At 40.2% G+C, this 27,886-nt stretch overlaps 1 protein-coding gene across 1 annotated transcript in view; it reads right to left on the reverse strand.

Annotated features, from left to right (window-relative positions):
• SNX24 (sorting nexin 24) overlaps positions 1 to 27,886 on the reverse strand; it is a 93,758-nt gene that overhangs the window by 36,650 nt on the left and 29,222 nt on the right. The window contains exons 2-3 of the mRNA XM_084503915.1: positions 9,822 to 9,905; positions 4,456 to 4,560 (exon numbers count right to left, since the gene is read on the reverse strand). Of these exons, the coding sequence (XP_084360041.1) occupies positions 4,456 to 4,560; positions 9,822 to 9,905 (189 nt within the window). The remainder of the gene's footprint in view (positions 1 to 4,455; positions 4,561 to 9,821; positions 9,906 to 27,886) is intronic.

Consider the following 27,886-nt stretch of genomic DNA (forward strand, 5'->3'; position numbering starts at 1 on the left):
GGGAGCATTTCAAGCAGTCTGTATTTCCTTTAAATACACTATCAAAGCATAACATATTTCTGTATTGCTTTGTGATAAGTGGTCAGTCCAAGGTTATAGAGCAGATGAAAAATAAAAAATAAAAACACCCAGAAGCTACAATGCCAATTAGCTGTCTGCCCCATTATCTTCAACACTTACCTTTAACTTCTGGTATGTTCAAGCAAGTATTTCTTCAAACTATCAGCAGTCATGGACTTTTTATGAAAGTCCGATTGGCTACCGCTCTCAAATGAGAGACTACATAACCAGCTACATTAATTTTATGTTCTACCTTGTGTCAATATCAGACTCTTCTGGAAATGTCTCAAGAGAAGACATATTAACATCTGCATTTAGCGAAGTGCAAATCTTTGTGCAATCTAACAGTACTTTCAGAGAAATTTTTGTCAGCAATAATGTAATCCAATGATTTATTTTATAAATTTTAAATTTAAACAACTGGATTCTAATCTCTGCTGTATTGAAAGCTACAAGCTCAGATACCTATATAATTTACCATCAACTCAGAATTTATATCACACACTAATTGATTTGTGGTAATTGTCAGAATGTTCTTAGTTGATAGCCAACACAAGGTAGTTAGAGCTGGTTTAGTCCTCTTTCGCTGTCAGTAACATGCACTTTCTATTTTAGCAAAGACAAAACCAGCTCAATGTAAATTCTGCATGCTGTAGTCTAAGCTCATGCACACCGACAGTTATCACGGATCAGCAGAGGAGCATTTGCTTATTGCTTTGTACTAATTTGCTTGACTGTTTAGGGCCATGTTCTGTTATTCACTTATCTTTGCATCTGTTCCCTCATTAACAGAGTAAATATAATCCTTCCTTTCACTTGTCAGTCAGTTGACTGTTCTCAGCATTCACAAAGGCTCTCAATTATTATTATGCATATTGATGAATTACTATACGTACTCTTGAATAAATACATTAGTATTTACCAGTCAGTTGTTCCACAGTACTAAAAAGAAAAAAGTTGTAAATTCCAGGCAAGCTTGTTGAATGTGAAAGCCAGTTAAAACAACTGACATAAATCAATCTTTCAGGACTCCATGAAAATCAGACCATTATAATAAGCGCAAACCCTCACCTAGCTTTCAAAACCAAGGAGAACAAGACAGCTAATGAATATTAGCTGACATTGGATGTTGTTAAATTTAAGAAAATAAACATTTGGATATCACAATCTCAGAATATTTGGTTTATTCACGATTTTGCTATTCTTCAGAAAAATCTAGTGAGCTTCTGTCCATCTACTCCAAGAAAAAAAACAGCATACACTGAAATGATTTAAAAGGGAGGTTCCATCATGAAAAGATGTGGTGGTTTAATGCTATTAGGTAGCTAAGCACCACCAGGCCGCTCTCTCACCACCCTTATTCAGATGGACAGAGGGAGAAAATATAACAGAAAAAGCTCAGGGGTTGAGATAAGGACAGGGAGATAACTCACCAATTACCATCACAGGCAAAACAGACTCAAGGTAAGGAAGATTAATGTAATTTATTGCCATTTAATAAAGGACTAGAGCAGTGAGAACTAAAAACACCTTCCTACCTTCGAACACTTCTCTACCTCCTCCCCCTGCCTGGCACAGAGGAATGGGTAGTGGAGGCTGTGGTCAGTCCCTGATGCTTTGGATCTGCGGCTCCCTCACGGTCCCTCTCTGCCCCTGCCCCCCGTGGGGTCCCTCCCAGGGATGCCGTCCTTCCTGAACTGATCCTGGGGGGCTGCCCACAGGCAGCAGCTCCTCAAGCACTGCTCCCACACGGCTCCGTCCCACGGGGTCCATCCATCCATCCATCCCCCAGGAGCAAACTGCTCCAGCACGGGTCCCCCACGGGTGGGCGGCAGCTCCCCCCAGACCCCCTGCTCCTGCGTGGGCTCCTCTCCACGGGCTGCAGCTCCGGCCCGGGGCCTGCTCCTGCGGGGGCTCTCCATGGGCCGCAGCCTCCTCCAGGCCACATTCACCTGCTCCACCGGGGGCTCCTCCACCCATGGGGGGGCTGCAGCGTGGAGATCTGCTCCATGTGGGACCCATGGGCTGCAGGGGGACAGCCTGCTCCACCAGGGGCCTCTCCCTGCACAGCCCGCAGGGGAACTGCTGCTGCCTGCCTGCAGCACCTCCTGCCCTCCTGCTGCACTGCCCACGGGGGCTGCAGGGCTGTTGCTCTATTTTCTCACCCCTCTCTCCCAGCTGCTGTTGCCCAGCAGTTCTTTTCCCCCTCTTAACTCTGCTCTCCCAGAGGCCCACCCAGTGCCGCTCATGGCTCGGCTCTGGCCAGCAGCAGGTCCCTTCTGGAGCAGCTGGGGCTGGCTCTGCTTTGACATGGGGCAGCTGCTGGGCTGTGCTCACAGAGGTCACCCCTGCAAACCCTCGTGCCACCAAAACTTTGCCATGTAAAGCCAATACAAAAGATCACAAAGAAGTAAGAGTGTAAACATTCAACCTCAGACAATGGAATTTTTTTGCTTTCTTTACTACATGATACAAAACAATTCAAATAGTCAAATTTCACCTCATTTTTATCCAGATTTCAATTATAGAATTATTATTTTAATTAGTTTATTTAGTTTAGTTTACTAAAATATTTATTATTAATTATTTTATTTTGGTATGCACATTAATATGGTTGGCCTTGTTTTCATCAGTTGTCCACTTCAACCTTACCCTGTGTGTTCCTGTGATAGCCACTAGCAGCAGATGAGGGGAAAAGTCAATTACATGTACAGCAATGTAGAAGAGCAAGAGTTGACTAACTCTTCCAGTAGGGGGAGATGTTCTTCTAAAGTTTATCAGCAATTAAAAGTGCGAAGCAATTTACCCCTGCATCTTTTTAACAAAATCAACTTCGTAAGAGGAATGGGTACATGTGCCTTAGTAGTGGTGTTCTACAAAAGACATCTTCATGAAAATAATAAAAAAAAAGCAAGTCATAGCAAATATCCACAGAAGAAAGGCACACTGATGATTGCACAGGCTGTGATGATAGCCACTGAAAACAAAAAGACCCTTTTCTTTTTCAAAATTAAAGTCTCTCCAACAGCAATGTTTTTTCACCCATAACAATAAATTATAGATGCAGATTAAATAAAATTAATTTTTACATGCCGATGATACTATAAATCACATAGAGCAGTAAGAAAAAAGGGATTACATATTCCTATTTAGCAATTAATAACTAAATACCTAAATTAAAAAATAAACTATGTTGCCTGAAACTCTTCCGATATCTCAGAATAAATTTTAAGTTGTATGTTCCTCCTTTCCAAACTTGCTTTTGAAAGTGTAATGTCAGAAGTAATACTCTCTTGCATCACACAGTAATTATTTCCTCCTCCTTAAGGAGTTTTCTCTTACAAACCTTCCTGAAAATCAGGCAGGTTCCTGAGCAGCGCAGGTTAACATCCATTTTCTTTGATGGCAGCTCACTGTACATTATGTTGCAGTTCACCACTCTTCCAGTTGTGCCAGTGCAACTGCGGATGATGACATAAATCAGATCTCTGAAATTATCTGAGTAAAAATAGAATATGTCACTCTAGCCATCCTCACAAAAATGTTATCTTTTCACTCAGATTATTTCTATGGTCACCTTTAATAAAAGAGCTGAAGGTGCAGTGAACTGGGACGACATGTTGAAGAACAGCTTAATCTGGTTTTGTCACCATAGAAATGGCTGTGGAATTACACCATTGGGCATTTTCAATTTAAAATAGAATAACCTTTGAAGCAATCATGGCATGTGTAGAAATTCCATCTATTTAAAAAAGACGATATTTATCACCCATATATTTAGATGTCTGTATGTCCGAATCATTCCTCAAGACTCTCTTTATAGTATGTAGCAAAATCAATGTCCAAGTACATGTAGGTATAAACTAGGTCTCTAAATGCAACTGCCCAGAGTGAAATGAATATGAGATGATGTGCCTATTTCAACTAGATGAACAATACAGATACATGCATGTACAGTAGACAATATAAATTTGATGAGCTGTTTCTTCCCTAGTCCATCTAAGCAGAGGTTGGTTTAGATAAAGACTCTTTTTTTTTTTTTTTTTTTTTTTTTTCCCGCAGTATTTTTCATTGGTACAACAAAAACATCTTTGTAAAAAATGATTATTATTTTACACACAGGAAAATGTGGTACTAGTAGGTTACCCAAAGTCAGTCAGAAGCCTATGTCAGAATAAGAAACAAAATGCAAACAGTCCAGATTTCCAGCTGCTAGTCATGCTAACTGAACACAGATCATCACTGCTAGTAAGGATGCAACTCATTTCCCACATTTAAAATTGCCTCTCAGTAAAACAGCCCCCTTTCTGCCTGCAATGTCTACAAAAGTTTTGGATACTACCACTCTGAAAAGGTATGCTGCTTTTACTTTCACACCAATGAGAGAAGACTTACCTGCAAGTACAACTCTAAGCCTTGCCGCCTCTGCTCCAGGACCTTTGGGACCCAGTTCCTCACATGCTTTGAAGGGATCTCTGGAGTCCTTATGAACTTCTTGAGCTGAAACAAAAAGAAATTCAGAAAAAAAAGGAAGGATAATAGTGACCCTTTAAAGTATGCACATTAGAGATGAGAGTACAGGTAAAATAACCATAAACAAAGGAAAATAGCATGGCAACTAAGTGTCTCATCATCAACTCACTGAAATGACAATTGACTTTTTAAAAACTCTTCACATCTATAGGCTGCAGGGTAAAAAAACTCTATGCACAGCCCTTCTCAGTGAACAGAAACACTATCAATTTTTTGTCACTAATAAAGCACTAACTAGTACAACAAAAGAGCAGCAACTACATGAGAATACTTGGAATGAGGATCCATGTCACCCTTGATCGCATACCTGAGTCAGTCAGCTGAGCAGTGTACAAGAGGGGGCTCAATGATAACTGAAGTAAAGCAGTGACAATCTCAAACTCCCAATGACTGACAAATCTGAGCCTCAGGAAACCGTTCAAGAGGTCCAGAAACCATGGAGCAAGGGCTTAACTTAGCTCACAGCCCCACTGCATTTACAGCTGAGGAGGAAGTTGCTTCTAAAGCACCCAAGAGATGGATTCAGTAACCAGCTCGGCCTTAAACACCCAACGTTAGCCCCACACAACCGTAGAGACACAAGGGAAGACATCAGGAGACACAGCATAAGCCTCTCTTGTGCTTCGTTTCCCCATTAGTTAGTTAATCTGGCATGACACCTTACAACCTCACAGCAACATACACAGGTTTGCCTTGCTACATATGGTGACAAAACACCACAATAATTTCTAACTCTAGATTTAGGCGTTTATGAACAGGTGGGAGAAGTAAAAGGAGGAGAGAACCATTTTTCTGGAATCAAGAGAGCAAATTATCTGTGCCCTCAAATTGTACCAACTGATGGACAGCTGTGTTTAATAGCTTATACAAAGAAACAGCAAAGCTGCCACTGAACAGATTTTCAAGAGAGCTCTGTAACTGTTCCTCTGAAGATTCCCACAGGAAATCTTTTATAGATATGTACATACACATGTCTGTCTGTATGCATACACAACTGCATAGACAGATAAATAATCTATTCTGATAACACTAAGAATTGTCTTTCTGGAGCAATGTTTTTTTTTTTTTTTTTTTTTTTTTTCTTTTTCATTTTTTTTGTTTTGTCTTGTTTTGTTTTGTTTTTCTTTTTTTTTTGTTTGTTTTGTTTTGTTTTGTTTTTTTCCAAAACCAACCAATATTAACATTTTCTTCAAAACTACAGACCAAAACCAATAACTGGAATAGGCGCCACTGCATTTTAATAGAAGGTGACATTAGACATTCTTTCTGTTGGATATTGCCTTTGAGTAAATCTGAGGCAAGGAATGCAAGGAAAGAAACTCAAAATTGACTTTGACATGCATACCCATGGGAGACTGAGAATTTACATTTCATCTTCAAGCTTGCTGAGATGTCACTATAGGAAAAAGCAGTGCCAACATATCAACGTCTCTACAATCACAAGTAACGAAGCTCCAGCACAGAAACCTCAATTGCTCTGGAAACATTCTGCAACTTTCTGGTTTCTTAACACTGCTAGATTACAATTAAACATGAAATGAAAAAGAAACCCTGTCCAAGCCCATGTACTTTTACTGACTGATCTTAAAGGCAAAATATAAAACCTGATTTTTTCCTCTAAATTGTTCAAGAGTGTTGAAGAGGCTATGATCACAGCTGGAGCAAACTCTGATAACACTTGCAGATGAGTAACAAATGAGGAGAATGCTCCAGATGAGGAGAGACAAATAGGAAACAGTACAAGATTCCACTAAAGCTTAGCTGCTTACAAGATAAATACACTCTGGCTGGTATCTCTGCTAGTGATTAACAATCCGTTTTTGCTCTGTGCTCGTGTTACATAAAGCATCCAATAAACAATTGCTAAAATGTGAAAGCACAGGTACACTGTGTAGGTATAAAGTACATGCTATACAGAGGTACAAAGGATAAATGATAAGCCCACGCTCATATGCTTAGAATAATCCATCAACATATTGTAACAAATAATGATTACTATGACAAAGAATGTTAAGCACTTCTACCTATATATTAGTTATGTTGCTTCAGACCTGACCCCTACACAAGTAATATTTATCTGAGGACAATTAGTGTCTGTAATATCTTTCTGTTCACAACACTGGTCTAGTGCTGATTTCACATACTGTTTGCCTTACAGTCCCAGTTTGCCTCAAGACCAAAAGATGTCTCAGATAATCAATTAAAGAATTATTTGTCCAAGTATGGAAAGTCAGAACTATTCTAGAATTATAAACAATTTACAAAAGTGAATGTGTAGAACTTAAGATTTTTGCAGATTTCACTGCAGTAGTTGCAACGTTGTCAATTCCTAACATTTTCCTACTAAAAAAGAACTATCAAGGATTTTAAGAAAAAAGAGAATAAAAAGGAAATAGGGAATAAATATGAGAAAATGGTTGTATTTTTAATGTTATATGGGCAGAAAGATGTTAATTCCTTATAAAAATCTCTTGATGTGAAAATAACAAAACTTTTGTTCAGACTTAAGTCAATTCTTTAATGTGAATGGTACGTAGCCTGAAAGGCCTAGCTTGTCATTCATACTCTGGTCAAATTATAATGGTCAATGCAAATGATTTCAAAAAAGCCAAAAGTAGTTCAAGTTTCCCATCAAAGAAATAATTTGTATTCCTGGTGTATCACAGCAGGCTTGAAAAGACTAATTTTTTTGTAAGTTTGCTTTTTTTTTTTTTTTCATAATTTTGTCCATTACATCCAGATTGCAGAGGAAGTGGGGTTTCACTATTTTTACAAAATAATAATAAAAATATTAATAATATGATTAATAGAATCAAAACATTAATTGGTATTTTGCTGAATGAATTACTTAAATTGTGAAGCAAAGGAGTCCTTCCTCCTCATGATTCTAGTGCAGCATGTCCTTCTCAGGATGAGAATCTCCCCCCTTAAGCATCTATTCCCATTTTCTACCCTGGTTGTTCCCAACAGGAGCTTTATTTCTACTGCTATTTCTACTGCTCACTACAGACATCTCCAGCACTGAGGGCACCTTGAATATGCAGTACCTTTGAAGGTACCTTTCCAGTTGTCATGCACTTACAGCAGTTTAGAGTGGAACTTGCCTTTAAATTAAAGGGGATGAAAAGAACCAAAAATAAAATGCTATTTGTATGCTGAAAGCAAACTGGTAACTTGATGTGTGTGTAAATAATCGTAGGACGCAAACAAACTTCACAAAGAATGAGATACAAGTTCAAAATACTCTTCTTTGTAAAACCTTTTCAAATACACACCCCACACAACTGAAGAAAACATAAGTGCCCTTTCTTAAGAGCTCTGAGGTTTTCTGCTTTTTCTAGCACAAAATGGACAGGAAGAACGGGTGACGTTACATCCATGTAATGTATTGCTAGAGAACACTTTCCCCATGATTTCTGCAATACTGAAAGCAGGCTCATAGCAGGAGCTACTCAACTACTCTGTTTATGACAAATTTAAGTATAACTGAAAAGAAAAAATATATATGTATATAAATATATATATTTAAGAAAATGTATGTTGTGCCAAAATATGCTGGGTGATTTGCATCTGGACAGAAAAAAAATATGAAAGCAACTATCAAGTTTGCAGAGTAATTTATACAGACAGCAAGCAGACGAGGAGTAGGAAGTAACAAACTGAAAGGTGGTGCAAGGTGTCTTGTCTGAATACCTGTTTTACAGGTGTGTTTATTTCGCTGCTACATTTGGTTTGAGAGAAAAGGACTATCATGTATGAGTTTTCTGGTGTTCTAATAATAATTCTCTAGAAAGCAAGTTGCTGCAGAGGAATTGGTGTGCAAGGAGACAAAGCTGAGAGTAAGACTCGTTCAAGAGATTGAGTCATTCAAGACACTTGTGTAGAGCAATGAGGGGAAATGTACAAGTAAATCAAGAGACAAACCAAAAATAAACTGTGCAACTCCAGAAATTACAGTGGAATTAGACATCAACTACAGGACACAGCCTACTTGGGAAGATGCATTTTAAGCAAATAAAACCCCCTTTTCCCCTCTTAATGTTTCCTAGCTTCATTAGTCATGCAATCGCTACTCAATATATGCTGTTCTACTTTCAGTTGTATGGTTATTCTTGCATAAAGTAAAGCACACGTACTGCAGGACTTGGTGGTAGCACAGTGAGTTGTACTTCTGATTCTGCCACTGTTGTTCAAGTTGTATCATATTCAATGGGAACACAAGGGAGAAAATATGTGTCTCTCTGTAAAGAAATACTAGCACATATCAACTACTTGTGCAATAAAGCAAAATATACTCTGGCTCTTCAGACTTTTGAGGGCCAACACGCAAATGGCTCCATAGTTTCTTTTTGTGGCCCCAAACTGGCTTACATCTACACACCATAAAGCTGGCACATAATCCATTGCTGCTGAGAGCTATAAACCAATGAAAGTTCAGTTGACCCAGGTCTCAGGAAAGGGCTGCAGCCCCATGACTAGTAGGCTACTGCTTTTCCAGAATTCTCCTTCACAGTAAGTGTCTTCCACAAGGCAGAAAAAATCAAAACTTGCCTTTGAGCAGCACAACTGTAATAGAAGCATCCGGTTCAGCCTGGAGAGGAGAAATTGTACCTTCCCTTTAATGGTGATCTAAACAATTTTAAGAACAATTACTGGATACCCACTCTTGAAAGCACTGAGTTCCATTCTATATATTATTGAGAAGACACAGTAGGCAAGCTTAGCTGGCATTTTATATTATATTAATTGTATGAAGAACAACAGAGTGAGACAGTCTATTCAGTCTTTTTCATGCTTCATTTGCTGGTGTATACTAATAGTTTCCCTAGCACAGCATGTTAACAATTCAGTTTATAGATCTAATATAAATTATTCGCATAATAGGATAAAAAACAAAACCATAGTTCCCATTTGCTATGGGAATATGCTGTATTTCATGACTTTGCAAGAAGAAAAAAATACTAGAGAGTATTTTATCAATATAGAAGGTAAACAATAATAAAAACAGAGAGTTAGAAACATCTCAGAAGTCATCTCTGAGCCCCGCTCTTTCTTCTCCCTCCTCTCTGGCTTCCAAGAAGTAGAAAAGAAACTGAGTAGATTGAGAACTCTTTTCCAGGACACAAATCACAAGATGTATTTAAGCCATGAATGTTAACAATTTCAAGTGAGGGGAAACATAACTAAGGCAAAATACAGACACATTTTATAGAGAAAGAGATAATTACCTTTTTATGAAGGGCATGGAATTCACTATACCTCTTCTCCACAAAATGTTTCCTTCCACTCACTAGTACCTCTATTTTAAAGACCTGAAAAAATACAAATAATAAAAAGGAAATTAGGAAATTAATGTTTGCACAAACAGATCTATGATGTGGTTGTGACTGCACATTATGCCCAAAACATAGTGGTTCCAAAAACACATGATGTTAAGAGGTGCAGAAGTACAACAATGTTTAAGGGATATTATGCCTTAATTTGCTATTAACAAGTTGTTCAACAAACACAGATAAAAGACAGTTCAGTTTGGACTTTATATTGTATATAAAAAACTAAATGTTCAAATATTTCCTTTTAGAAATATTTAATGCAATTGGAAGTATGAAAAATAAATTAAAAGATGGTAAGAACAACAAAATAGAATGAAATGAAATAACGATTCATTCTCTTTCCCTACTACTACTATGCTAACACATATTCAGTAAGAGCCAGGTAACAGAAGCTGTATGTTTAAGAGATATAATGCAAACATTATACTGTAAGTTAATTGTCTCCTAACCTATAAATTCAGATATAGCCTCAATTGAGCTTGTGCTACTATCTATATAACCTAGAGGGAAAAAAAAAAAAAGCACATAAAAAAAACCACGGCAAATGCTTGTTTTCTTTGTATGATACATGTGACAGCTTTTGTTGCTGCTTCTGGAAGGTTGAAAGGCCAGGAGAAGAAGCTCCCTGGATCCACTAATTAGTAGTCACTAACATGACATTTTCTTGATTCTCAGGCCACAAGGTCATTTCTGAGGGCAAGTGATGAGAAATATTTTGAAGTACTCAGGAAAACATGGTCTATTAAATGAAGACAAGATCAGCAGAAAAGCAATACAAAAAAAGTGCCTAGTCTATCCAGGAGTTTGTGTTTTTTTCTTGTTGTTTTCATTTTTGCTCAGAAAATGATGGAAATAATTATTTCCAGGAGAAATTAGAGACAATGCTCAGGACAGATGATTACATCAAGACCCACGACTTAGGCCAAATGAAAGTACTTTGAAATGAATTTGCAAAAAGTGTTTATGCCTGAATGCAGAAAAAAAAGGGGGGCTCTGTCACAATATGTCCAACTAGCATTGATCAGAGCAAACGCACAGAAATCATGCTGGATAAACACTTTCTGTTGTCCACTAGAACCTGCCTTTCAAACACAGGTCAAAATGCTATGGTTCTCACAGGCCAGCCAAACCATATTAGAAACAGACAGCACTTTATTTAATCCAGACTGAAATGCATCTACCTTTGTTTGAACATGATATGGATGGGACTGGAGTCATTTCACACCAATGTTTACATTACCAAAATTAGTTCAGATCTTTGTAATCCATCAAAATAGCTTGTGCTACATTCTACCTCCTTGAAAAGGACTATTTCTGTGTCCTAATCACTGCGAGCAAATGACCTTATTTGGGTGCATTGATTTTTTTTTCCTTATCTATTTAGACTATTTTGGGAGAACAGCTATTGGCTATTTAACAATTTTCCTCTACACGTGAAAAAACTCCAAGGCACCCTTAGGAATACATTTTAAGTTCAGAGTTGTAAGGAGAATCACACGTAAAGAAAAATCAATGCAAACTTTTTTATTTAGTTCAGACTTAATACCCTAATTATATAAGAAGAAAACATTATTTACATCTTATATTCTACACATTGCATGAAAGAAATAGTTCCACAAGGAACAAAATGCTTTCAATTGCACAGGAAATATATTGCATTGAAAGAATTTCAAGGATGATTTGTGGGAAGAATGGATGACAGAATATGAACAGTTAAATAGTCATGAGCAAATGCCTAGTTAAGGTGTCACATTGGTTTTGTATTAACCTGATACTAAAACTCTGGCAATTGTTAGCAACTCATAACACCCGATCACACCTCAGTCAGCTAAGAACCTCAGCACCAATGTTATTTAAGCACTTCCATTGGCTACCGGGCTTGCTGAGCAACCTGAAGAAGTCTAAGAGGCTCCTGCCTCAGCTGTAAGTACTCCCTTGGCAGGTAACTGCCTTGTGAATCAGTCTGTCTTGTGCAGCCCCATTCTGATTTTAGCTATGTGTGTGCAACTTTAGAGAATTGTCATTCCATCTGGAGACAATCAATCTGTCATTTTATAAAGGAGAATAGTTGGAATATGGGGTAAAAGGGAAATAAAAATTCCCTAGTTGGCCTTCTTTTCAAAGCATGTACCTATTGTGTCCTGTGTGTCACCACTGGTTAATGAAATAAAGGAATGGTTTCAAAACAGCAAAAAGTATGCAGCATTTATTCAGCTTCCTTTTATATCTTAGCAATGTTTCAAGTACTGCTTGCAATATTTTTTGCCAGAAGGAAGACGTACATATTTGCTGGTCATTTTCATAGAAGACATGCTTTTTTTCCACGATGCCACCTTTACAAACACAAATCTACTACCTTTATACCCTCAGTTGGTTCTGTCAACTTTAAGAGGCTTTACCTTTGCCTCCAAGAGCACACAGCCCTTGGATTCAGCTTTAGCAGCCACCCAAAACTTACAAAGATAGACAACAGATCTATCATGAATCGCAAATTGCTGTTTCAAAAACAAAAAACTACCCTGCAAATTATGCTTCTAATTTACTCATGGTGGCACCTAAGTTTCAGAAATGTAAAGCAATTAGCAATAAATGTGATCAAGTGGACAATCTGTAAATCTTTCAATTTAAGATGAATTTAAATACTAAACTGATTTACAAAGAAACTTAAGCACAGTATGTGCTTAAGAACTTTATATTATTAAATGACTGCATTTAGACTGCATAAATTCTGGTTTTGCCTCCTCACTGTTTACCAGGTTTCATTTCACAAGAGTAAACTAAATGCACAGAATTAAGTTAGTGTCGCAATTTCATATTGCGGACACAGACAAGTGTGTGAAGGGCAGCAAGATACATTTGTTTGCAACAGAGAGAGAATCTCTTCATGGATTCAAAATAGCTATAGACAAATCTCACAAATTTAATTGAGCAATTGCAGGCCCTGACAGAAAAACAATGTAAGGAAACGGGTGAACATAGATGAAAGTGCCAAAATAAAGACGGAAGAACTATGGGAAAAAAATGCAACACTGCAAGGAAATTACTTTTCTTGTAAAAATGTCCATGTTCTGTGAACAGATAACTCTGAAAAGACATATGACGTTTTATAAGTGACAGTTTGTTAAATGAAAAATGCAATAATTAATCACTGAATAAGACAAGTAAAATGTTTTTCCCATAGTCAGTGAAATACCAGAAATTACACTGCACTGAAAGATTTGCAGTTCATCCCAACTAGGACACAAAAGTCCATAGGCATGAATATATCAATTAGAAAACTCTTTTACAAGTACGCTAAAACAAGAAATGTTGTTTGTAAATGCCTTTCTTGGTTATTCCCACAACAACTATTAATAATGTTTGCACAGAGGCACAAAATCCTCTTACAGAATTTAACCTACACAAATGATTTTCAGGGTTAGCATCTTTAGGCTAGAAATCAGTTTGAATAATGCTGATCTTCTGCTTACCAACATTGCAGAACTGCCATTAAAATTCATAATTATCAAAACCATGAAGAAAACTCCTGGAGAAGAACTCTTAAGTTTTTGTTTTGTTTTGTTTTTTAATAAGATAGTCAAAATGTTCAGGTCCAACTACAAAACAGATTTAAATATGACTGGGCAGGAGGAGGAGGTAGAACTATTTTGGCTCTCTTCTTTGCCTCCGCTTTGTTCCAATTAAATGGAATATATTCAGATACTGGAAATCATTTACTTCATTTCTTATTGGCAGCAAATATGCCTGATTTTGCCATTTTCCTGTATTTATCAGGTTTTGATCATTAACAAACCTTCAAGTGAATGATCCTTTTCCATTGTTTTCATGAGGAATAACTTACATTTCTCTTCTTGATGCAAAAACTGCAGCACTTGAGCAGCAGTATCACATAATAACAAAAATCTATTGCATCACTGTGAATTTCTGAGATAGCTTAAATGGAACAAAATAGGAGCAAATAAAACATACAAGAGCCATTCATGCCTTCCTGTAAGTCCTTAGGTATTCTAAAAGCATGTAGAGAACTGCATATAACCAAGCTGATACTACCTTCCTTCAGTTTTTATGTATGTTAAATGCTTACATGATATAAATGGCCATCTCTTACAATCTGATGCAAAAATATGCAGTCCAAGTAACTTTATCTCAAAAAAAAAAAAAAAGTCCAAACAAACAAACATAGATCAGTTTAACAAAAAACAGACAGGAATGACAAATATGTCCAGAAATAGGGAGGAAAATTAACTAGCATGGCAATACCTCGTTTTTTCTATTACATAAGAAATACACAGATGATATCTTTATGTTCACTGAAGGAAATCAGATTATCTAAATAGTTTATTGCAAATTAACACTATCATAATGTGTACATATATGGAAAAACAGTTATATAGAAGTTATATAAATTTCTGAAAGATTACAGCTGAGAGAGTTTGGGGGCAATCTTCTTTAGAATGAGGAGATACAAAAACCAGAAGCAGAAAAAGAGAAGTTTACAGAAAACAGATACGTTCGTCTAATGTTCACTGGAAAAGAATAACCCAGAAAATTCTAGTACTGTGCCTTTCCTTCTCAATACCAAGCTTACCAACACTAATTCTTTTTAATATATTGCTTACAGAAATAAATACATCCCTTTAGATGTTTCAGTATGCCTGACAGACTTTTGTCTGAGGAACAGCTAATGCATTCAAAGTGTCAAGAAACTCAGCCTCAAACCTTTGTCATGGCCATATGGAAGGAATTCCAGGACAAATGAAATGACAGCTACGGTTCATGAAACACTAATAGGATTTCCACATGTTTAATGTTTCATCACTGTTAGACAATGGCACATTTTCATTCTCTGCTGTGCTATGACTAGAACAAGACCACAGCATATAGTAAAGATCAAAAGATGACTTTAAACCTCTTTCCACCTACTGATCAAGGGCCAGCTGATGGTCCTTGGTACCAGTAAGAGCAGCTGGGTGACAGCCGTGACCACAGCTGCATGTTGCTGGAGCAGCAGTTCGGTATCTCATGGGTGCACGCACCTCGTGGCAATGCTCCATACGCCCTGAATGCCTCCAGCGCAGAGGCGGAGATGAGGACTGTGTGCAGAGCCAACTCAAACTTCATAGCAGCCTTGATAAAGCCGAACCTCGCTATCCCCAAAATGAAAACAAATGAACTTATTCTGACTTCATCCTCAGGAGGGAGGGAGGGGCAGCAAAATCCAATTCTGTGGTGGGTGCTGGGCAGCTGTAGGACACGCAGTCAGGCTGGCATGGGTCACTAAGACCTGAGGATAGGGAAATTTCTTTTTCCTCTCCAGCCACAATCCCCCAACTGTAGTTTCCTTCCTTCCCACATCCACTGTCTAACCTTTGGTTATCCCCTCCACTCTCACTTTTTGAGACTTAAGACTTTATGTGCCTTAGGTAAGTTGCTTACAGACACAACTCCTCCTTCTCCCTGTAGTAACTGCTGCTCCCATCCTAAAGAAGCAGCCCGTACTGAAGCTCCTGCACTGTTCTCCTGTCGGGAAAGGGTCTTCTTCCTGCTGCAGAACTGGGAAACCAGCTGGGACAGTAAAGAAAGAAGCAGAACAGCCCTGAAGTTTGCTCTTGCTGGTTCTGCTGAGGCCCTAAGGATGGATGAAGATACCTGCTGGAGGAAGTAAAGGAAAAGGAGAGACTGATCAGATAGTAGCAACTGAGAGTAGCCAGAGTGCTGGGGAAGAGGGAGCAATCATCTCTCCTGCCCAGCAGCAGCCCTCACACATGCAGACCATGTTTTCCTGACAGCCACCAGCAGGCAGAAAGCAGCAGCTGATGACCGGCAGTTCACCTGCACAGATGCTGGAAGCACTGGTCCTCACCAGTAGGTGATGGGCTCACAGGCACCTCCCCTCTCTGCTGACCCAGGTAACTGCTCCTCGTGCCCTGCGCCCATCTTCACTGGCACAGCTCGACACGGCATAGCTGTTCCACTGACAGGGAAGGGCCCCATGAGATTCAGAGCCATCACATTTCCAGATAGCAATTTTACCCCAGCTCTGCTCAAAACTGTATTAGACCTACAGACTGCCCCTTTCCTGCACCCTGAACACTGTGATGCCTGTTAACCTGAAATCAAACTGGTTCAGACCCAATTACAATGTGAAGTATTACTTACAGTCCAAGAAAGAAGTAACTGGTTTTATTAACTACAGAAATCAAGGCCTGGGGTATTATGCAATTAAGACACTCCTTGTCCAGAGTGTGACAGAGGAAGACCATCGCGGAGAAGCAAACGATCACTAAAGTATTTCAGGTGTGCATTCCACACAACTATATGAAGAAGTTAACTGTCCCCATCTGGTCTGGGGAAGCAGCCTTATTGCTATCATAATTCAATAAAGAGATTTCCTCCTGTTACATAAACATGCTGAGAAGGTAAGTATGTTACTGAATTACAACACCTGTTAAATCTTGACGTTTACTGAAAAAATTTTATCTTCACTAACACTTACCAGCATTACCGTACCCTACCTAAACCAGACTGCAGTGCCTTCAACAACCTTTAGCATGTAGTTTGTCTTTCCCACTAATGCTAAAAAATAACTATACTCCCTATTTACCCACTTTTGCAGTACAGGCCTCCCCCCCCCTCATAAAATGGCACACTGCTGGTACAAATTACGTGAAATAAATAAATAAATAGGTAGGACTCGGGGGTATTCTTTCTGAAGATGGCCTTTAGGAAGTTTATGTCATATTTCTTAGGGTTTAGAGGTAGTAAAACAATTTATACCAAGACCCAGTGCAACTAACTCCTACAAAATGGGAAGCTCAAGGGAGGCCTCTGCAGAACTGTCACTGTTGAATGAAAGAGTAGCTGACATACAAGAGTAAGTAGTTTTCTGATTTTTTCAACCCACTTTAAACCAATCTTTTCCAAACACATGGTTCATAAAATCCCATAGGAACTTCTCTGTCATTTCCTGAAAAATAACTTACTGGGCTTTCCAAGCTAAAAAGCCTCTCCCTTGCCAGTGAAACACTGACTATGGAAATCTAATTTGTAACCAAACCAAGAAGCCACAAGATCTGACTTGCTTTTAATATTTTTCTTTATTAGTCCTACAGAGCACAACTGTTATGCAGATGACATCCTTTTAAAATCTAGTCATTGCGGTCACCTATTTAACTAACTTTCTTTGAATCAAACTTCAGGAAAAATATCCTGATCTTTTACTGAAAAAGGAAAAAGTTGCTAACATATTCTAATGCTTACAGTTACACAGACAAAAATTAGCCTGCTCTGCTCCATTTGTTCATCTGGATCATCTCAATGTCTCTTATCAGAAGTATTCTACTAATAGAACAACCATGAGCCTTTTTATGGAAGAGAGATTAACTTTCTAGTAGAAGTAATACATTGGGATAAAATATTTGAATATTGAAAAAAGCCACCCTGATGACAAAAATATATATACATAAAACAGAAGAACTCAAAGATTAATTAAATATAAGGACTCTTCTATTATGTCACAAAATACTTTGCCATTTTATCTGTAGATTCTATAAAGAATCCTCATACTTTTCAAGGAAAAACAGAGCTGCTAACTACAATGAAAATGTCCCTCCTTTGCAGCCAACTAGCTGCAAGAAACTCGATTTTCATACAATCACAGAACGGTTTGGATCAGAAGGGACCTAAAACACCACCCAGTTCCAACCCCCTTGCCATGGGCAGGGAGACTTCCCACCAGAACAAGTTGCCCAAAGCCCCATCCAGCCTGGCCTTGAACACCTCCAGGGATGGGGCATCCACAGCTTCTCTGGGCAGCCTGTGCCCGGGCCTCACCACCCTCTGAGGGAAGAATTTCCTCCTAACATCTGATCTAAATCTCTTTCAGTTTAAAACCAGTCCCCCTCCTCCTATCACCATCTGCCCATACAAAAAGTTGCTCTTCAGTACTTAAAGTCTTCTTTAAGTACTGAAAGGCCACAATGAGGTCTCCCTGGAGCTTTCTCTTCTGAACATCCCCAGCTCTCTCAGCCTGCTTTCATGGGAGAGGTGCCCCAGCCCTCTGATCATCTTCGTGGCCCTCCTCAGGACCTGCTCTAACAGCCCCACATCCTTCTTGTGCTGAGGGCTCCAGACCTGGATGCAGCACTCTAGGTGTGGCCTCATGAAGGCAAAGGAGGGTGACAGTCCCCTTCCTCACCCTCTGTTGATGCAGCCCAGGACGCAGTTGGCCTTCTGGGCTGCAAGCACACCCTGCTGGCTCATGTTGACCTTTTCATCCACCAGAGCCCCCAAGTCTTTCTCTGCAGGGCTGCTCTCAGTGAATTCTTCTAACAGACCGTACACACAGAATCACAGTATGGCTGAGGTTGTCAGAGACCTCTGGAGATCATCTGGTACAACCCCCCTTCCAAGCAGGATCACCCAGAGTATGTTGCACAGGCCCACACCCAGGCAGGTTTTGAGTATCTCCAGAGCAGGAGATGGCACAGCCTCTCTGGGCAACCTCTGCCACTGCTCCGCCACCCTCACAGTAAAGAAGTGTTTCCTCATATTCAGCCGGAACTTCTGTGCTTCAATTTATGCCCGTTGTCTCTTGTCCTGTCACCGGGCACCACTGAAAACAGTCTGGGCCTGTCCTCTTGGCATCCTCCCTTCAGATACTTATACACATTGACAAGATCCTACCTCAGTCTTCTCTTCTCTAGAGAAACACCCGTGTCAAGCTTTTCATCCATAGGATCCCAGGTCCTTCTCTGCAGAGCTGTTCTCAATGAGTTCTTCTCCCAGTCTGTGCTCTTGCCTGGGATTGCCCCAAACTAGGCGCAGCACCTTGCACTTGGACTTGTTGAACCTCATTAGGTTCACATGGGCCCACTTGTCCAGGTCCCTTTAGATGGCATCCTTTCCTTCTGGTGTATCAGCTGCACCACTCAGCTTGGTGTCATCTGCAAACTTGCTGAGGGTTCACTCAACCTCACTGTTTATGTCACTGATAAAGATATTAAACAGTACTGGTTCCAGAGGGTACAGATCCCTGAGGGACACCGCTCGTCACCAGCCTCCACACAGAGACATTGACCACAACTCTCTGGGTGCAGCTTTCAAGCCAATTCCTTATCCACTGAGTGATCCACCCTTCAAATCCATCTCTTTCCAATTTGGAGATGAGGATGTCATGTGGGACTGTGTCAAAGGCCACAATGGTCCACATAGTCCACAAGTCCACACAGCTGACATCAGTTGGTCTTCTCTTGTCGACTGAGGCAGTCACACCACCATAGAAGGCCACCAGACTGGTCAGGCACAATGTGCCCTTGGTGAAGCCATGCTGGCTGTGTCAGATCACCTCCTTGTCCTGCCTGTGCCTTGTCATTGCTTCCAGGAGGATCTGTTCCACGGTCTTGCTAGGCACAGAGGTGGGGCTCACCAGTCTGTAGTTCCCCAGTCCTCCTTTCTACCCTTTTTAAAAATGGGAGTGGTATTTCTCTTTTCCCAGTCACCATGGACTTCACCTGACTGCCAGGACTTTTCAAATATGATGGAGTGGCTTGGTAACTACATCAGCCAGTTCCTTCAGGACCCTGGGATGCAAGGCATCAGGCCCCATTTTGCAGGAATCAGGAAAGGAGACTATTATTTTTTTCATGAAGTTAGAAACAAGACAAGACCCAGTATGCACGACCTATTAAAAATCAACCCCACATGCTTCATGGCAAGTAAATACCAGGGCAAAGAAATACTGTACACCCAGACCTTGCTTCTTTTCTTATTCAGATCTCTGCAGTAATCCATCTCTGAATTCTCTACTGTTTATCTGACAGCATAAGTAGCTCATCCAAATATTTCTTTTTTCAAGAGCAGCAGCTGAAGTCATCAAAGGAGGTTGCTTTTCTACGTTTTTGTGCAGCTTAGCAAAGATCCTCCATATACTATGTTTAACTACTGCGATTTGCCTATCTTCAGCTGCAAAATGGAGGAGTTCTGTGCTGTTCTGTCTATAACAAAGAAGAGCAGACAGGATGTATGCAACGTTTTCATGTACTTCCTTTCAAGAAGCTAAGTCACCCGAACTTTAACTAAACTAGCATTGTTCTGCCTTGCAAAATAGAGCCCTAATTATTTACACTACGATGTGCTATCTGTATTATTCTTACATACAACTGACAACTCTATTTCAAACATCAGCATTCACTTCTGGAGTCAATTTATCAAAGAATGCCACCCTGCTCATCAAGGGTTTCCTTTGCTAAGTTAAATCTTTTTTGAACAGCAATTCAAAGTGGGATGAAGACATAGCTCAAAAAGTTGCCAGACAGTTTCATTTCTCACTGGACTGAGCCTGCTGCTGCTGAGAGAAGATGTGAAACCAGCTACCAGGATGTGGTTGTCAATGCATCCAACTACAGAAAAAAGACAGTTCCTCAAGTGTAAGGAAAGTGGAGAGAATGGAAATGAAAAACCTGGCACAACTACTTAAGAAATGGCAAAAGCCATCACAAACAGTGCCAAACAAATAATAAAACTTGGACCAAACTAAAATTCAAATTATTAAGCTTCTGAACTTACATGCTGGGGCTAATAGCATTTATGTTGCCGTGAGCCTTGTGGTCACAATGAATACAGATATTCCTGAGCCAGACTGAGCTCAGGTACTGCTGGCAACAGAATGGTAGCAGCAGTCAGGACTGCACAATCTGCAAAACTCCTGGCAAAGTCTGGACAAAACTCAGTGCCACGGGGACCAGGTTAGCTCTGTCCCAAGTATGTCTGCAGGAGCTGCAGTTTGTGAAGTGTAGGAATCCCACAAAAAGGAGCAGTATGAGTGTAAAGTTCAGAGGGACGCAAGCACATCCCTCTAGACTTGATGCAGGCACAGATCTTGACCTGCATACATTGCAAGAACACGGGGAAGAAAGAAAAGCATTTCCTAATCTGCTTTCCTTGGAATTACAGCATAAACACAGCAAGTAGCTGAATCACAGACTCTTCAGACAGAACTGCATTGGCATTAGAGGAAGAGTTCAGGTAGTGCACAATTTGACTCAAACATTGATGTCTGAGAAAAGACAACATCTGAACCACTTACAGAGACTACATCTAGTGCAATTATGTCAATGTATTGTATAAATTCAAAGGCAGTGGAAATACTAATACAAACCAATATTCAGGACAATATATAAAATTAAAGTATCCTCTCAGCAATTTTGCAATATAAGATTGAATAACCTATCAGTGAACACTGGTTGTACAATTAAATATTTATAATTCCAAAGACAATGAAAATTGATTCAGTCAGGATTATGTTAATTTGTAACTAGCCTCTCAATCACTTGAAAGATAGTAAAGCAAACGTTGAGTAATTACATGCCTGCACATGTATCAGCCAGATAAAGTATTATGTTTACAACAAATTTCAGAAAGATTTTAAGTAAGTTATAAATTGAGTCTGATACTGGAAACGTGCAAATACTGCACACCGCGAACAAAGTGACAAGCAACAGATGACTGAAAGTTGTGCTACGTATTTCATTGCTGACTGTTGTTTGAACTGAAGATAATACAACATAGCAGCGTTGGTCATGGTAACTGTCTTTTTCTCAAAAAAAAAGAAAAAAAAAAAAAAAGATGACATAACCATGCATACATAGACTTAAGATCTAACTTGGCTTGAATATTTCAGCAATAAAAGCCAGAAGATTTCTAAACACAGCACTACGAGAAAACGATGCCCACAAACTAACTTTAAGCTGAAATGTGAGTCACCTTTCAAGCACTGACTCTTGGGTGTGAAAGACATCTCTGTTTCACTCTTCTAGAAAAATCTGGATGTTCACCACCTCCGGATACCAAGTCACCTACTGAAATTAAATACAGCCCCTAAATCCTGTTGCACAAATTCAGAAGTACTGTCAGGAAAAAAATAAGGACAAATAACAATAAGAAGGCATTACACAGACCCGATGTGGTACAGATATCATTCATTCCCTCATTCTGAGGCTTCAAATATTCTTTTTGCCTTATTATGCACTCAATCACAAACTGTCCCCCTGTGTAAAACTCATTGAATTTTGTTATTTTCCTGGTTATCACCTTTTGTAAAGAATAGAAAAACTTCTGCATTTTCTGTCCACATAAAACATTGCCATAAATAACTTCAAGTGCTTTTTTTGGTTCAAAGGCTGTGTTGCTTTGAGTTATCTGGTGCCTCCTTGCAGAAAGAATGTAAACTTTGCTTGGTTTACTTACAGTTTTTAGTTGCAGTGAAAGTTGTTTTTTCTACATATTTACAGGAAGTTCCACTTCTCTACTTATGGGGCAGAGAAAATGCAACCTACCTCACTTTATATGAGGTGCCATTGTATCTCCAACTGCCCCAGGCAGCAACTGCTCATCATTCTGTACAGCCTCTGTCCCTGCTTAGCTTTTCTTCCACCTACGTTTTTCACACATAAGAAATATGGAGAGGTAAAGAAGGGACATTCACCTTGCATCAGCTGATTCCTCACCTTCCTGTTTCATACAGCAGTTCACACAAAATAGTGCTATTTTTAATTAGCAGCTCAATAACATCAAGAGGGTGTGAGATGGAATTTATTTAATAAAATATATTACAGGAGTTACTGGCAGTGCTAAAAGCACTTAGAACAATCTAATACTTTCCATTACAAGACTGTTCTCAGTTACTTATACTTTTGCCAACTTTTAATTTTGGGGTTTAGATTTTCCATACCAGGTATGTGATTCAGACAGAAAATATTTTTAGAAAGTTTCAACCAACACAGTCCAGTTTCTCTAAGTCCTTTATTTAGAGAAAGGCATGTTTTATTTATTTATAAAAAAATAAATAAAAAAGAAACAAAACAAAACAACAAAACAAACCATTTTACAGTAAGTTCCCCAAGATGTGGACAAGAAGACCAGGAATACAGCTAGGAGGCAATTTTGGCCAACCTATGCCTTTCTGAAAAAACTCTAGCTCCTACAAAACACAGAGTATGTACATAATGCAGGTTTTCTATTGGCCTCTAGGTAGCAGGAAACCACTACCTGCTACATTTCCTGCTACCACTAGGTAGCAGGAAAAAAAAAGAGTGGAGGATGTTTTTAATTTTTTTTTAAGAGACACTGGGCAGGGATTTATGCTATGGCATGTGGGAACAATACCTGAAAAGACCACAGTACATTACTGTTAAAATAAACAGACCAAAGAATAGCAAGAAAAAGGGCTTTTAATCTGAAGTTAATCTGAAATTAAATCCCCTCAATGGGAACGTGAGATTTTGTTGAATCAGAAATGTAAGTCACTGCATCTGTTTGCTGTGAGAACCTACTGGTAATGTAACACATGGTTATCCCTCTCCGTCCCTTCTCTGCTGGTAGCACAGCTTGGATTAAAACCTCAGGCACCTATCTTATGAGGCGTCTGTACTAGGGACCTGACAGCTCCATGTCCACCAGCCATGTATCTGGGGCAGTACCTATCCAAATGATATACTCCCTCCCCTTCAACACTGGTGGCCTTCTCAGGGGTAAAAAAAAAAAAAAGTACATAAAGGGGAAACCCTTCAGACACTATGCTTGCAAATTTAAGCACCCAAACACCAGTGGTGTCTGTTAAGCTTTCCACACAACTGCAATCCTTCTTTTCTGAACATACACATTTGCATTTAGTTTCACATTACTTTTCTTCACTGCATGTCCACTTTGCTCGCACACAGGACTGGAGGTGCTGTGGGAACAAGTGAGCAGAGCACAATGTGTTGCAGGCTTCTTCACAAGTAAGAACTAAAAAAATGTAAGAAAAGACATGAAAACTGTATGTACGGATAGTATGGCTTCAGGATTAACGTGAATGGTAACACCATGGACTGTTTGGGAATTGTGCTTCTGTAATGCTAAACAATTTATGATTTTCTCTAGTAAGATCTACTTCAAGCATCCCACTTGGGCATGATTCAGAGGCCCAAGGTTAAAAGCTCAAGCCCTCAGAGAAGCAGCAGACCCAGAACAGATGCAGACAATAAGCTTACACAGATGCAGACAGCAAAAACAGACCACTGTGCACACCGTTTCATTGGTCCCTATTTCAGGACATGAGAAACTGTAACTCTTGTAATTCTTCACTTCTTACTGTGTCACTTCAACATTATTCTGGAAGGCTACTTAATAAGGATTGCATGTAAAATCTGGGGAAAAAAAAAAAAAAAAAGGCCCTTCCAAGTGCACATACAAGCCCAAATATCCCCTGAAGTCATCTCCTCCACACACTGCCAGTGCTGGTATCTAGCTGATTTCATGTTACAAGTCTACACATAGATTCCACACTTCTCAACTCCTCCTTCTAGGGTATATTACAGAGGAGGAGGAGGTAATAGAAGAGCTATTCCACAAAGTGTGGTATTGATTTTTCTACCTGAGGAAGGGGACTCCTTCAGTGAAAAAGTATCTCTTTGCTCCTCTACCTCATGAGAGAAAAAAAGTCTCAAAAAGACATTAACCTGCAGAACAATGAACCAATGCAGTATTTTGCAGCAGCAAATGTTTTTGGGATATGTTGACACTACATATCTGGCAAATCAACATTCCTGAAGTATATAAAAGAAAAAAAGTTATTTTTCTCAAAACTTCTGAATTACTGCAATTACTAACAAATACAGAATGAACCCAGTGGAAGATTTTTAAGTAGAACAAACTCCTCTAATTATTCTTTAAGATCAGAGAAAATAATGAAAACCAATTCAGTAAGACGTATAAGTAAAAAAACCTGCTGCAGTTTTAAAAGGGTGACATTTTCTTACTCCTTTATTACGTGTTGGCTTTGCAAGATCTTGACCATTAACGTCACATACAAGTGCAATGCCCGACTGAAGCTGAACATAATATTTCTGACAGTAAAGATCAGCAGCATTTCTAGTGGTCTTAAAGGAAGATAAGATGTATTACTGTAGTCTACAAAAAGAAGATAATAGCTATAAAATTATTTCAGGAAAACACACACAGACACATCAAAAAAACAGTGCTGAAAACACACGGATGTGTCAGTTGTTGCAGAGCAGTGCTCACACAGAGCAAAGGACGTTTCAGCTCCTGGTACTGCCCTGCCAGCAGGAGGCTGGGGGTGCACCGGGAGCTGGGAGGGGACACAGCCAGGACTGCTGGCACAGGCTCACCAAGGGGATATTCCATACCATGTACCGTCATGCTCAGCAATAAAAGCTGGGGTAAAGAAGGAGGAAAGGGGGAACATTCAGAGTGATGGCGTTTGTCTGCCTGAGGAACCATTACGCGTGCTGAGCCCTGCTTTCCTGGGAGGGGCTGAACGCCTGCCTGCTGATGGGAAGCAGCGAATGAATTCCTTGTTTTGCTTCACTTGTACATGTGGCTATTGCTTTACCCAGTGAGCTGTCTTTATCCCAACCATGGAGTTTTTGTGCTTTCACTTTTCTGATCCTCTCCCCCATGCCATCTGGGAGAGTGAGCAAGCGGCTGGGTGGTGCTGAGCTGTTTGCTGGTGATATATCATGGAGACAACAGATATTCCCATTCGTTTCAACATCAGTTTTCTTTCTAAGAACCTTTTATCTTTGCCACTAGGTACAGAAAAAGAAGACACATCCAGAAGTCACTGTTCAAAGAGTAGCTTATTCACATTCTACAAAATCCTTTCTTAATTACAAATAACACTGATTTGCTCAAATGGCAATTCAAAACAATCACAAGGAAATTGCAGACATGCCTCACTTTTGTGGTTCTTCCCATCTCTTCTGTAACTGGCACTGCTTTCTTACACATTCATTATTTCCATTCTGAATGAGGATAACATTAACATACCATTTTTATACGTCTTATAAACAAGGGAGAAATTTCTCAGATTGGTGGTTATCTGACAATACTTTCTTTGTTGTTCACAGAATCACTGAAGTTGGAAGGGGCCCACAAGGATCACCAAGTCCAAGTCCTGGCTCCACACAGCACCACCCCAAAATTAGACCCTATGTCTGAGAGCATTGTCCAAACACTTCTTGAACTCCGGCAGCTTGGTGCCCCAACCACTGCCCTGGGGAGCCTGTCCCAGTGCCCGACCACCCTCTGGGTGCAGAACCTTTTCCTAACACCACCATGAGACCTCTCCTTAGTCTGCTCTGCTCTAGGTTAAACAAATCAAGGGACTTCAGCCACTCCTCATATGCCTTACCCTCTGGACCCTTCACCAACTTCATAGCCCTCCTTTGGAGGCTCTACAACATTTTTATGTGGTGCCCAGAACTGCGCACAGTGCTGGAGGCGAGGCTGCAGCAGCGCAGAGCAGAGCAGCACAGCCCCTTCCCCCGACCAGCTGGCAGTGCTGGGCCTGATGTACCACAAGGTTCAGCAGCCTCCTTGCTGCCAGGGCATGCTGATGGCTCATGGTCAACTTGCTGTCAACCAGAACCCCCAGAGCCCGTTCCTTGGGGCTGCTCTCCAGCCTCTCGTCCCCCAGTCTGTACGTATAGACAAGGTGGGCTGGCCCAAGAATCTGGCATTTGTTCTTGTTACACTTCATATTGTTGGGCATTGTCCAGCTTTCTAATTTGCCAAGATTTCTCTGCAAAGCCTCTCTGCCCTCAACGGAGTCAACAGCTCCTCCTGCTCCAGTGTCATCTGCAAACTCACCCAGTATGCATTTGAGTCCTGCATCCAAGAACACGGAAGAGAACTGGCCCTGAAATGGAGCCCTAGGGAACCCCACTAGTGAGTGGCCACCAGCCTAATGTAACCCCTTTTATCAGAACCTGCCAGCCAACTGTTCATCCATTGCATGGTTATCGCTGAACGGTATAGCACATTGCCAATTATTGCTAGTTACCTTCTGAACCTTTGTTAGGGTATTCCCAGTGTTATAAAAGCTACTGGGCTAAGAAGCTTCTTGTATTGTCTTAATCAGCTGATGACACCAAGCTGAGTGGTGAGGTGAACACATCACAAGGGAGAGGACATCTTACACCTTGGCCCAGATGAGCTCAAAGAGTGGTGCCCTGGTTTCAGCTGGGATAGTTAATTTTTATCGTAGTAGCTGGTATTGTGCTGCATTTTGGATTTAGGATGAGAATAATGCTGCTAACACACTGATGTTATAGTTGTTGCAGAGCAGTGCTTGCACTAAGCTGAGGACCCGTCAGCTTCTGATGCTCTCCTGCCAGTGAGGAGGCTGGGGGTGTAAAAAAGTAACTGATAGTGAAGGTTTGGTACCTTTGACATGGAACAAAAGGGGAGAGATAAAATGCTTTAATGCAAGTTTGATTTCCCTACACTAATCTAGAGCTATTCTGCTAGAAGGAATTATCTTTGCAGGCTGGCAGCTGCAGTAGGCAGTAGATGTGTGCTACATGGTGTCACGCTGAATAATGAAACTGGAAGAGCTGGCTGCAGAGGGAGCACCAGTGCTTGGCCTGTGGCTGGCTAATGGTCAGCAGGTGATGAGCACTTGCAGCACTGAACATAACTCGTTTTATATTTTCTTTTATCATTATTATTCCCCCTTCCTTTTCTATCCTATTAAGCTGTCTTTATCTCAACCCATGAGCTTTTACCCTTTTTTTCCTCTCTCCCATCCCACTATGGGTGCAGGTGAGTGAGTGGCTGTGTGGTGCTTAGCTGCCTTCTGGGTTAAACCACAAGTGGGCAACCAAGAACTGCCTGAAGCTTACCAAAGACAACTGCAAGGTCCTCCTTCACCTGGGATGACACAACCAAAGGTCCCAGTACAGGCTAGGAGCTGTGTGGCCTAGATGAAAGGGACCTGGCGATGCTGGCTGGCAGCAAGATGAACACGAGTCAGCACCGCGCTGCTGCAGCAACGAAGGCAAATTGGATGCTGGGCTGCACCAGCAGAGGTGTTACAGGTAGAGACAGAAATGTGATCATCCCACTCTGCTCAGTGCTTGTCAGGCAGCACCTGGACTACTGCGTCCAGCTCTGGT

This window comes from Aythya ferina, assembly GCF_964211825.1.
Source record: "Aythya ferina genome assembly, chromosome: Z".
In the NCBI taxonomy this organism is placed as follows: domain Eukaryota; kingdom Metazoa; phylum Chordata; class Aves; order Anseriformes; family Anatidae; genus Aythya; species Aythya ferina.